A 12,886-nucleotide genomic window follows, 5' to 3' on the forward strand; every position below is an offset into this window, starting at 1 on the left:
AGAAATGTGTCCCAAGTTATTCACATGATTCCCTGAATGTCGGGACAGAATCATTTCATGGGCCAGTGTCACCTTTACTAGAGGGGATAATAAAGGCTGTTTTTTTCAGTTGGCACCCAGATCCAGTGACCTTTTCCACTTTACCATCAAGGTTTAATCAGTGAAAAAGGTATATTCAGTTGTCAAAATGATGGATCTGTCTGCAGGTTTTTGTAGTTTCATCACTTGCCATCCCAAAACTGTGGGTCTTCAATCATAAATGCTTATTTCAGTGAAGAAGGTCGATGATAAAACTCACTGAATTATTTTAATGTCACAGGAGGAGCGATAAAACTGAAACACTAAGGATGCAAACTTTAGTTACAGCCCATCTTAAAGCCCGCCTTTGAGTTCAGACAGAACGTCTAAAGACACAAAGAATGCTCATTTAAACTTCCTCGGGTCCACACCGGTGCACCCGGCAGGTGAGCTGGAAGAAATCAGATGCAGAGAACAGAAACGCTCAAGACAAACGGAGACTCTGTCACTGATGCACAGGACTGGGAACCAAAACACTCAACACCAGGTGAAACAAAATGTCGATTCTTATCATTTCCAAAGTGCATCAGTGGAGGAGTCCTGACAGAGAGCTGTGTAGGTTTTAGAATACATACATCTGCAACATCTGTTCTATGAATTAATAACCTATGTTGTCCTGAGGCGTGGCTCTCTGGGTGGAGCAACGGTGTTCAACAGGTGGTTGCTGTCTGCATGCAGCAGAGACTGTTGAAGATGAATCGCTCTGTCCAATCCCAGTGGATCCAGGAACTCCAACAGAGTGAGTTTTATTAAAGTAAAACAATTAGCTGATTGGTAATAGTAATTTACATTTTAAAATCTCCCCTTTTTTTTTTTCAAGTTGAGTTGACACATGTAGAGAATCTACTTTTAGGTTGTCACTCAGGATATTTGGTGTCTGCTGCGAGGAAATATGAGAAACGAGTAGGCAGAATCTGTCACTTTTTCAAGGTGGAAATTGTGCTTGAACATCTTCTCTGAGCCAGATCCACATGTTGGACCCCACAAACCTTAACATGTGGCGGGCAGACTGAAACCAGAAGACGGGAGGCTGTTAAAGCTCCACGTTCATGCACATGGTTTCAGTCAAACATGAAAACAACTGATTGTGTACTCTTCGTCATGTTGTGTGCACTCACACAGATGCACAGCCAGTGTCTCATAACATTTATTTATGGTGCTTGATTTTAAAAAAAAAAAAACTGTTCTGTCAAGTTAAACTCTGAGGTTTGCTCTTACTTTTTGCTTTAGACGTTATGATTTTTATATTTGTGTCGCTTAAGTTGTGAAGATATTTCTTAAAGCTGTCGGGGATTACGTAATTTAGCTTCTTGTAAGCCAGTAAGAAGCAGCTGTGCCACATTTTATTAAAAAAAATTATATATATACCAGAGCATTTAGTCATTGTTTGAACAGATTCTTTGAGGTTGAAGTTTTTCGAGTTAATATGCTTTTCATTATATAAATGGAGACATTTCAAATATCTGTATTTCTATAACTTACTCCTTATTCAAAGTATCTCTAACTTCACATGCAACAGTGGGTTGGTACAACTGGTTTGTTTCTGGGTTAAACTGATTGGTGAAACATGTTTAATGGACCAAATGCTCAAAAAGAACAAGTCGCACAATTGCTCAGCAACATTTAAGAAGGTACTCATCAAATGTGCCTCTTCTCTCAAAGACAAGAAACTACAAATTACATGGCCTCAAACCTCATGTCCCAAGATAAAGACGGCTTTTCGAGTCTGACCCCACGTTTAAAGTCAGACGACTAAAGCAACACTCGACAAGCCTCAGTCCAGAAATATAGAGAAGTAAAATTCCCCTCTGAAGCCAGCAGATCTTTGTGTTTTACATTGAAGTTGATGCTCAAGTTTCAGCCGTTCCCTCCCGTCCCAGGTGTTTGCATCGGTCAGCTCATGAAAACAGTAACTTATGGCTTTAAAAACGCAGAGCACACACGGTTCAGTGGCTCTTCTTGATATGTAAGGTGTAGTAGGACCAGGGTTCTGGAACATAAAAGAGCCCGGGGTACTTGTTGCGTAGCGCCGGGTCGTTCCACAGATGGGCCACCCACAGAGCCACCAGCAGCACAGTGACACTGAAACTATAGAAAAGAAACAGCCCGTTGCCGTCTGGACGGAGGCCTTTACTGCGCTGAAAAGTCACCACAGCTGCCATGGCAACATAAGTGAGCAGGAAGAGTTCAGTGATTTGTCCTTCGGTGACCAAGTACCTTGAAGACAAGAACATACAGAATATGCTGTGAATTTTAAAGAAAATGGCATCAAAGTTGTACAATGCGAGTGTTGGGACATCAAAATGGCCGTGGTCGAAGAAGCGAGCGATCCAAGACGGTCGATGGTCTCTTTTACACAGAACTTGCTGGTGTGAACATGCAGTGTATGTTTTCTATTGTATGTAGTGCCAAGAGAAACATGCTTGAGAATTTCAAAGATGGCAGATGACTGACCAATAGTAGAGGGCGCTGGGTCCGAGCAACAGCCAACCACTGATGGGAATCTTCCTCTGTTCCTCGGCGTGGGAGAAGCAGCCAGAGAAGTAGATGAACAGGATGATGAAGAAGGGAATATACCTGGACAAAGCAAAACGGTCCGACTCGTATGTGTCAGTTCCTCAGAGCTCTTAAAGACGGCTCAAGGACGGACGCAGCGAGGCCCAGCAGGCCAACAGCTGACTCAAACCCACAAAGAATGAGAAACATTACTTTTTATCTCAGTGTGATGAAATGTTGTGACCAGAGAAGAAAGAACTAAGATGCATTTGTGAACTTTTTAGTTTAGTTTTTCTTTTATTCTGTTTTCTTATTATTTTGGAGTTCTTGCTTTATATTAGGATTTATTCTCTGTCTATTCTTGATTTTAAAGTTCCTCTCATGGTTTCTTTGTCGGTATTCTTGCTTTTGTGTGCTAGTTTGTTTTAATCTTGCCTCAGTTCTGTACTCCTGGTCTCAGTTTAGCTTCTGCTTTACTCTGTTTCACATCCTGACAGTAGTTGTCCTCAGCTCCACACTCAGCTGTTGTCGATCAGTCGCCCACTCATCAGCTCCGCACAGTATTTATGCTCCTGGGTTTGTCTGTCAGATCCTCGCTGTTATTACCTTCTTGGTTGTTCCCTGTCGTTTGTTTCATTGCTCGTCTGGTCTCCCTGTAATTCAGTTTTATGATTTCACAGCTCTGCTGCGTCTTTGGCTTAATTTTTGTTAATAAACCAGGTAAGTTTCCACCAGCCTCCGGTTTGCATTTGGGTCTTACGTGTCAGTATGTGTTTCTAAAACGAAACGTCTGCAAGAATTGCCTCTAAATTCACTGAAATTTCTGTTTTAAAGGATTGTATGGAACTGCAGGTGGAATTAACACTCACTGAAGCAAATGAGACTAATCTTGGATTACACATCTCATCCCATCTCCCTAAACATTTAAATTGTATCATTACAAAACACAATCTGGCAGTTACTAAAACGTAAGTTCAATTCAACTAATTTTTATTTATATAGCGCCAAATACAACAAATGTCATCTCAAGGCACTTAAATAATAAAGTCCAATTCAAGCCAATTGGAATTCAATTCATTGTAATCATAATTATTTATAAAATAATCCAATTCATTCATATAGAGCCAAATAAAAAACAGTACCCTTATATCTTATTAAACTATTTGTATTCCTGTGAACTCCATGAATGTTATGACCCTCAAAGTTGGGTCTCTCACGCTCCTTTCAACTCCATTATTTGATTGTTTTTTTTTTATTCAATGTTTCTCATCTTATGGTTTCCTGGAAAAAGATCAATATGATAGATCTCTCATTTATAAAGATATATCCCCTTAAAGTGAAGCCTTAGAAGTTGAAAGGTATGCAGGAAGCATCTCAGCCCTTGTTACGAGTACGAAAAGCAATTAAGAGTCTTAACAGAGGAAAAAAGTTGGAAAGACCAACAGGCTGGAAGAATAGTCTTTAAGTTCTGAGTGACATTGAGTTGATGAACCCCATCAGATCACATCGTGCAGGGATGATCTTTGTGGTCAGCGTTATTTAAAGCTGAGGTCTCATCTCCCACCCAAACAAGAACTAACTATGGATTTACATGCTAACCAATGTCGCTACGTATTTAGACTCATTAATGACTGTGGAAAGTGGAGTCAACATACATTTCAGCAATGGAGAAGGACTCATTTCTTGCCTCTCTGCGTGTACATTATGTATGTAATTATCAGCACATACCACATCAAATGTCCCAGCTGTTCATCATAGTAATACAGCAGCTCAAAGGAGTCGATCTGTGAAGAGAAGACCAAAAGACTGAATTACTGCCAAGAACTTTGCAGGTATGTTCTGTTGGCGCCGTGTTTTAGTCTGCCTGGAATATTCTGCAACAGCGCCGCCTACTGTTCCTGTACCATTACACTTACAAATCACATTTACTGGGAGAAGGGGAAAACCTTAAACGCCTGAAGAAACCACAACAAATGCACATATTTGCATACTGGATTGGATTCATTAGTATTAAAGGATGTAACGAATCACAGGATATGGCCCTTGGTTATCAGATTTGAAGGGGAAAACCTGTAAGAGTGACATGTTAAACAGCGCTGTCCACCACCATCAACAAAACATCAAATGAGGGATTATTGGATGTCTTCCTGGTCCCTGAGGCTCAGCCCCTCCTCTCTGGCCTGCAACAGATCTCAAAGCAGACCCCGCCACCACACAGATGTCTGAGAGATTAAGGTGATAGATTTCTGAAGGAGACCTCGGTGTGGTGCTGAACTTCCCAGTTTCTAACAAGGTTTCTCCATGTTCAGATGTATAACAAAGACTGAGCGCAGGGAGGGTGTCTGCAGAGTGAGGCGATGAAAGGATTATTTTAAAATCAATTTTAAACAAGTGTCGGAGACTGAGCCAAAATACAAATAGGTAGAAATAATTCTGTTGTGATTCTGACAACAAATGAAAACAGAATAATAAATCATACATAACGATGCTGTTATGAAAACCAAAAACAGTTTTGTGTGTCCCTAAAAAGATTTCTTGCTGTATAAGATCTCATCACCACGTGTAACTTTTGGCTTTTGTCATTTTTCCAGTGAACATACACTGACCTTTGATAATAGGTCATAACACGCCATTATTTGGATAAGAGTGTCTACTTAATGAATTTAATGTCTAAAAAAAGGCCTTATAAGCCCACTTTGATCATATATTTGATACAAACACGCCAGGGTTATGTTAATGCCAAGCAAGATGGGCTGTCTGGCTGAATAAAGCCTGAATCTGCTAATTATGTTCCAAGCTGTGCATTAACGAGCAGGTAATTACTGGTGGGATTTTTTCCTTTGTGACACCTTTATCTTGTCAACGATTAAAGACACGATAAACCTTCATCACTCTGACGGATCATCAGCTGACACCGACTCCCGCCTGCCAAAGCCTGTCTCTCCTTTTAAGAGATGTGCTCCAAGAAAAGCTCGTCTGAACTCCCTCAGAAGAGTCATGACATGTAATATGAGTTTTAGCATTTTGACAAGCGATAAACTATGTGCCCGATATGTGTCACAGATAAAATACCAACACTGAAAACTGACAGGCAAACATTCACAATCTCCTCAGTGCAGTCATGCAGGAGGTATGGACTCTTACCAGCGAAGCCGGTTTGAGGTCTTTGATGATGGGGTTTTCTCTGACAGACAGGTGGAGCTGGTAGCCACTCAGGATGAGCCGGTGGTTGATGGAGTCTCCAACGAGGTGGATGCTGGCGCCCATGACAAAAGTGATGATGCAGAGGTAGACAGCTGTGCGAGACAAAGCCCTGGGACTGCGCTCGATGAGCTGAGGGGAGCAACAACACGTGTGTTCTTCTTATGATCACATCTGTATGCTAAAAGAAACCGTCATTTCGGTCACATGTTGAGGACAACAGCTTCAGGTCTCTGAAGGCACAATTCCTGCCTTTATATCGAGTGGTTTCTGCTGCTACTGCCAGCTGACTGGTTCTTTTTTTTTATTTGAAACAACTGTCTGCTGTAAATGTAATGAAGGAAACATTACAAAGAGGGAGTGTTTTTTTATTTAAAAACAAAATCTCACACAGGTCCTCCATGCCATAAAAAGAAAAATAAAGTAACTTGCTTCATTTGAGACATTTTACACTGTTTTCTTCTCATTTCTCTTTGTTCTGCAGACACCAATGATTTTCGAGCTGGCGCGCATTAATCTAACCCATCCACACTGAAATACAAGTCAGTCACTAACTTATTACTATTCTTATAGTGTCATTTTACCATGAGGAAAATCAGCAACACAAATTTAATTCAAGCAATTCTGGTTTCTGCAACGGAGGAACATATAAAACCAAATCGACCATAACTCTCTAAAAGCTGATAATGAATTAACTCCATTAATCTTCTGTTCTACCATCCAGCAGAATTGTGATCATGTACCCATGAAAAGATTCAACAAAATCAGTAATTACTCTCCAGTTACATGCAGCGCTGAAAGAACAAGAGACAGAGCTGCTGAGCATCAAAGCGAAATTAGCTGCTTGCAGGAACAAAAAAGAAAGAATTAATCAAATATAACAGAAACTAGAGGCCAGTCAGCTAATTGATTGGTCTATTTACGCCACTGAGAGCCACAAGGGGCGAACATGCACGTTTTCTTTGCCTAAAGATGGTCAAATCTTATGGAGAAGAGAAGAGAAGATAAAGACAGGCAGGCCGGGATTGATGTGCCTTCATTGTGCATTATGTCATGTACGGAAGCACAGAGGCAGAACGAGAGCAGAGGTCGAAGTCAATCCGCCGCTGATGCGCCTGAGCTGGCAAGGGAGGCAGTAAAAGAGGCGAAAAGACTCGACTGTGCTTCCACGCATTAAAGGGATAGTTCGCCTCTTTTGACATGAAGCTGTATGACATCCCATATTAGCCATATCATTTATGAACATTTTCTTACCCCCCGCTGTGTCCTGTGAGCCGAGTTCCGGCCTCGTTTTGGCGTTGATGAAGGTAGTCCGGCTAGTTGGCTGGGGTCAGAAAAATAAAGCGTTTTGCTTCTCAAAACAATATGCGTTCAAAAGAGTAATACATTTACATCACAAAATCGTTCATCCAGAAAAAGTCAGACCTCACAATCGCTTGGCGCTATTTTCTCTCTACAGACCAAAGTGCAGACCGAGCAGCAAACACCGTAACAGGCGCGGCTGTCGGCAGGCGGCAATCACGCAGTGATACAAGGGAGAGAAAATAGCACCCAACCAGTTGTGAGGTCTGACTTTTTCCTGCACAACGATTTTGTGATGCAAATGTATCACTCTTTTTGAACGCATATTGTTTTGAGAAGCAAAATGCTTTATTTTTGTGGCCCCAGCCAACTAACCGGACTACCTTTATCAACGCCAAAACGAGGCTGGAACTCGGCTCACAGGACGCAGCAGGGGGTAAGAAAATGTTCATAAATAATATTGCTAATACGGGATGTCATACAGCTTCGTATCAAAAGAGGCGAACTATCCCTTTAAACCGGCATCGCAGAAAGCGCCACTCTAACCAAAGATGCTGACGTCAGCTGATTCCATGATGTGTGTAAGGACACACAAATACTTCTGTTTCTTATGTGTGAATTACGAGGAAGAACAGCGACTGCTTAACAAACGGTTTTGGGGTCTTTTTTTGCCTAAAAATGTGAAATGTAAAAGAGGCAGACATGTGAAGATGTGAAGATTTACCTTGAGCATTAGGAAAGGTGTGATGACATTGTAGGCCATATGGAAATAGTCTCCAGCGCTGGGCTTATTAAGGGGAAACCACTCCAGAGGAAGGATGATCTAATGCACACGATAAAGAAAACATTTCGTATTCATTGATGCATAAATTGGGAGAGCAACAGCTCAACCACGTCAGGTACAGCTTAAGTGAATCGCGCCTCCTTACCATGACAATAGGCCTTCCAAAGTCAAGAATCCAGTTCTGCACGGTCAGACAGAACCACAGGTCCAAGTGGAAGGGCTGCACTTTCCTCCGTGGCACATTCTCCTCAGAAACCCCAGGAGTGCTGTCAGTACACATTTGTAGCAACAGTAAGTCGTTGTAATAAACTGAGGCTCAACAGGCGTGTGGGGAATACGGCATTAAAATGAGCTTCACTGCAGCATTTACTAGTGCTGTAGATTCAGGTTAAAACACATTGTTGCTCTAAGTGCTCTCGACTAATAAACTGGGGTCAACAAGTTGAAAACTAACCAAAATGATGTTAGACTGATATATATGTACATCCCAAACTAAATAAATCTACAAAACACACTAAAACTGTCTTTCAGCTTTATGCAGGGCATCTTGTTTTGAGTAAAAATAAAACAATAACCATCAAAAGACACATCAGGGTTACCCCAACACTCATTACTGCACTAATGTACATGCAGGGGAATTGTTTGACAATCTGACTGCTGCCTCACTTTCAATGCAGTTAAAGTGATTAAAGAGGAAATCTAATAGATCTGAATCTGAGCTGAGGACAATCCCTTCAGTGCCTTTAGATGCATTAAAGAAGGTTATGTGCTGTCAGGTCTTGATTCTGCTTTTTGTGTGCTCATTCTTTCTTTCCTCAGCTCATCGGGTGCCACTTACGCACCACCTGCACAAAGGGATCAGGCACAGGTGTTCTGTCTAAAACGTGTGACGTCTAAAACGAGCAGGGCAGTGGGTCCTGAGATGTTAACCTGGCCATTATAGAGATAAATATGGCCAACGAACCAATTTCTAACAGGATTTCCTTGTTTCTGAAGACAAACCTGTATATGAGACACTCAAATATTCTGCTTTAATTACTGAGTGTGCGTGTGTGTGTGTGTGTGTGTGTGTGTGTGTGTGTGCATGAATAAGGCTACTGTGCTGCTGGAATAACTTCTGATGGCACTGTTTAACATCTGTTAAGGAACCACGCCAACAATAAAGTTATTTGCATGAAGTCGCAGCTGATAGAGCTCTTCAAAGACAAAGAGATGCCTGGAGTGAGAATCCAAACAAGTTAAAATGATAATTCAGGACTCCTGTGATTGTAAGTGGCTTAAAACTGAGAGAAAAGAAGTTCTTCCCCTAGTCATTTTGAAAAATCAGAGCTGACTGGCAGATAAAATTGATGAGTTTGGAGCCCTGACAAGGATGCAGCATATCATTTATTTCACTGAGACATGGCTCCAGGAACAACTCAGACCACACTGCAGATTAAATACTGCAGACAGACATGTTGAACAGTTGGCTCTGAGTTCTGGTTCATGTTGTCTACTAAGAGTTCACCTGAGTTACCCATCAACACTGAATAGCATCAGAAACTGGAAGATGGAGCTGAAGACTCAACACCCCCCACATCCATTCATCACTCTCTGTGATGATTTCAACCTCACCCATCTTGTTGCTACACTTTAAAACTTTCCGATGACTGACTGCTTTTTTATTTTCATTATTTAGTTTACTGCAGCCGTTCAATTTCCCTGCAGGAATGAATAAAGTATAGCCTAACTGAACTGAATGTAGGCATGTTGCAGTCTGTAACCATGGGAACAGACCTAGTAACCAACCACATCCCTGATTCCGAACCAAACTTCAATTATGAATGAGGGACGCAGCTACAAAGGAAGCGGGCTTTTCTAGGGGTAATTACAAAACCAGGCGGCAAACGGACCAAATACTGACAGAACAGCCTGGCAGGAAGGCAAGCTTGGGGTAACTATGACCAGTAGCGTGGTTTCTACCAAAACAAAAAATGGTTATAATTTGTCTTGAAACAAATAGGCGGGACATACTCATAAGCATTTATTGCCGCCTCATTTCTTTCTATTTGAAGTTTCTGAATCGACTGCATCTCCCTGAAAAATTAAAACAGCGACTCAAAGGATACAGTTTGATAAACACGAGTACAAACCTGTGTAAATCTTTGCCTCGGCGTTTTCGTACATTCTCCATTGTAAATTCTCCTTGTTTGTTTAACATGTATCTCACAAAGTTGTGTAGCGTTAACGGGACTCAACAAGACTAATAATCTAGTCACGAGCGCGTTCACTTCCTTGTTTTCCTTCGAAACCCCGCCCATCAAAGTAATCCACCAATCAAACGGCAGTATTTGATGACCAATGCAGTGAGCTCAATTAACCCCGGGTGGCTACTTGAAGGCAAACTCTTGCAAACTAAATTACATAAAGACAATGTTATATGATGGATGGATCAAATATGGTATATTGCGCTTATAAAGTTGAGAAGATTATCTACATTTCAGTTTAAATTCTAACTGCATAAAAAGTGTACTTTTGCATTTGTACATTTTAATAATTAAGTAATTAAATCATTTCCATCCAGTTGTGCGAACTGTGGTTCATATGGATAATTCTGAGAACAGGTTCATGAGTATGAGTAGCCTGTGCCAACACAATATATATTTTTGTTTGCCTAAGGCCTTTAGAACTTTTCCTTAACCCCATTACGTTTTTCGCAAGGTTAAGAGCTTGGGAAAAGATGTTGTTGTTTTTTTCTATTCAACTGAACCTTTGAATTTAAGTGTTTTTTGTTACTCTGGCAGGTCAGACTTCCCCCATTGTCAACAGAGCTGTGCTATGTGGTAAATACTTAACACCTTTATAAAGGTTTAAGTTACTCCATTGTAACAGATTCAACAGTAAAAGGAAGATGTCAATGAAATTGTGTATATAGTGTCCTCAGAAGGCCGCATCTGCCAGGCCTTTGACATTTATAATTTGATTGTTAAAATGAATGTGAAAGTGTTATTCTGGGATCTGCTACTGGCTGCATCCACTCTGAATAAATTAATATTTGTATGCTGGAACAAAAAGAGTGGCATTGTTGACAACTCTATTGTGTAGAAGTCTCAGTAAACTGCAAAACTTTGACTGTGACACCTATATTCAAAGGAAAAACCTTTTTAACAAAACATTTGGCAATTAAAGTGTTAAATCTACCTGATAAGATTTCCTAAGAATGCATGTTAGTTCCTAACAACGAGCCAAAGTACCCCATATGCCAGTGAAATCATACCATTTATTTAATTTGTTTTTCTTCTTTAAATTCAATCCTCTAATTAGAGGGTGGAATTAGTCCTTTGCGATGGTACCTCGTGTTGTGGGGAATGTTTTCAGTAATGTTCGCTGTGTGTATTTCAGTTTAAAGCAGACGTATGAAGGGATTTCTGGTCTCCAAGGTGTTCAAACGGGACCAAAAGCCTTTTGTTTTCATCTTCTGTTTCGGTTCATATGTGCAAAAGCAGCTTTTAATTAGGGCAGCATAATGTATTGTAAATGTATAATTATGCAATTTCAACGTGCACAATATGAATACTTATTAATATTCATTTTGACTTGAAATAGGACAAGCACATATGTGTTAATGAGGGCTGCATCCAGTTTAGAAAAAGTTTACTTTTAATCCAGTTGGTGTGCATTCATTAGTTAACATAATCATTATCCAAATACTGGACTCTAAATTAGCACATGTTCATGTCAGCCAGAGAACAACTTCTCATACCTAATCATCTCTGTTTTGGTTGGTGTGGCTCACACTTGAGCACATGTTTGGTGTCCAGTGAGGGGAGGAAGCAATATGGTAATATACTGATCATACAGGGGCTAAATGGCTGTGTGTCAGCAAGAAGAGCAAAATTAATGTGTGTAAGCTATCGGCTTTCTTGAAAGTTTCCGTAGATTTCCCAAGTCCCACTTTCAGTGAGTCGTAGGAAACAAGACTTTGCTGCTCACAACTCATGGAACACATGAATCTCATGCTGTTTCTGAAGTACAGAAGACAAAACTAGCACAATTAGCAAGAAGTTCTTGTATTTGTCGTGAAGTGCAGCACACAAACAGAACATTTAGAGCAGAAAGAACAAGAAACTCACTTAAGTAGATCAGTCTTTCTCAGTGTGGAAGTTACAATCTACGAGCCTCTTGACATGCCAGAGAAAACTCGGTATACTAAATTTTCCATAGATTCAGAGACCGGCTGTTGAACCAAAAACAGCTCCTTATAAGGACTTAAACTCTCAGGATATGGCCTCTCTTTGACCTCTGTATAGTGTTGCTTAGCACACACACCAGACTTGTAGTAGTGGTTAAGATTCAATGTATAGGCATGATCCAGTCACTAAAAGTTTAATTCATACATAAGCAAACCATTATGAATGAATTATAAACTTCAGTTTACAACTGGATTTGCTTTTCAACACATGCTGTGATTAATTTAACTTGTGAAATGCTGCAGTCTCACACCTGCCCTGAATGTATGCAAAGTCATTTATCACCATGTATGTTGCTCACAGTGGCGTGATGAACTGTGTTTACATTAAATCTGGGAGCATTTTAGCTGTCAGTGCTTATTCAGACTTTCTGTAAGTCCGATAAAACTATTGTTGCGTGTGATTATCCCGTGGCAACAATCCATCATGGTCACAAGATGATGAAATATGTATTGTTTTATATACAGATTGCATTCAGCTCAACTATTGTCCCATTAAGTCACCTTCTTTTTATCCGATTATGGTAGAATATAAAGTAGGCAAGGCAAGGCAATTTTCTCTATTAGCGCAATTCGTACACAAGGTAGTTCAAAGTGCTTTACAGCTACATAAAATCACAAGAAGGCAATAAAATCATTAAAAAAAAATAATAAATAAAATAATTTAAAAAAAAACATTAAAAATAATCATTAATTAATTAATTTAAAAGTGAAGAGTGCAGATAAAATACTTTCAGGTGTCATATCCACAGCTAAACAGAACTGTTTTCAGCCTGGATTTAAACATTGTCAGAGTT

General features: G+C 40.2%; 1 protein-coding gene across 1 annotated transcript; it reads right to left on the reverse strand.

The window, feature by feature from the left end:
• Positions 1-1,687: 1,687 nt before the first annotated feature.
• LOC142380130 (ceroid-lipofuscinosis neuronal protein 6 homolog) lies at positions 1,688-10,138 on the reverse strand. The gene is made up of 7 exons (XM_075465692.1): positions 9,994-10,138; positions 8,007-8,127; positions 7,802-7,900; positions 5,719-5,907; positions 4,303-4,358; positions 2,533-2,655; positions 1,688-2,295 (listed from the first exon to the last, which is right to left on the reverse strand). Exons 1-7 carry the CDS (start codon positions 10,059-10,061, stop codon positions 2,025-2,027), a joined length of 927 nt encoding a protein of 308 aa, XP_075321807.1. The 5' UTR covers positions 10,062-10,138; the 3' UTR covers positions 1,688-2,024.
• Between the last annotated feature and the right edge of the window lie 2,748 nt (positions 10,139-12,886).

This window comes from Odontesthes bonariensis, chromosome 1, assembly GCF_027942865.1.
Source record: "Odontesthes bonariensis isolate fOdoBon6 chromosome 1, fOdoBon6.hap1, whole genome shotgun sequence".
Classification (NCBI taxonomy): domain Eukaryota; kingdom Metazoa; phylum Chordata; class Actinopteri; order Atheriniformes; family Atherinopsidae; genus Odontesthes; species Odontesthes bonariensis.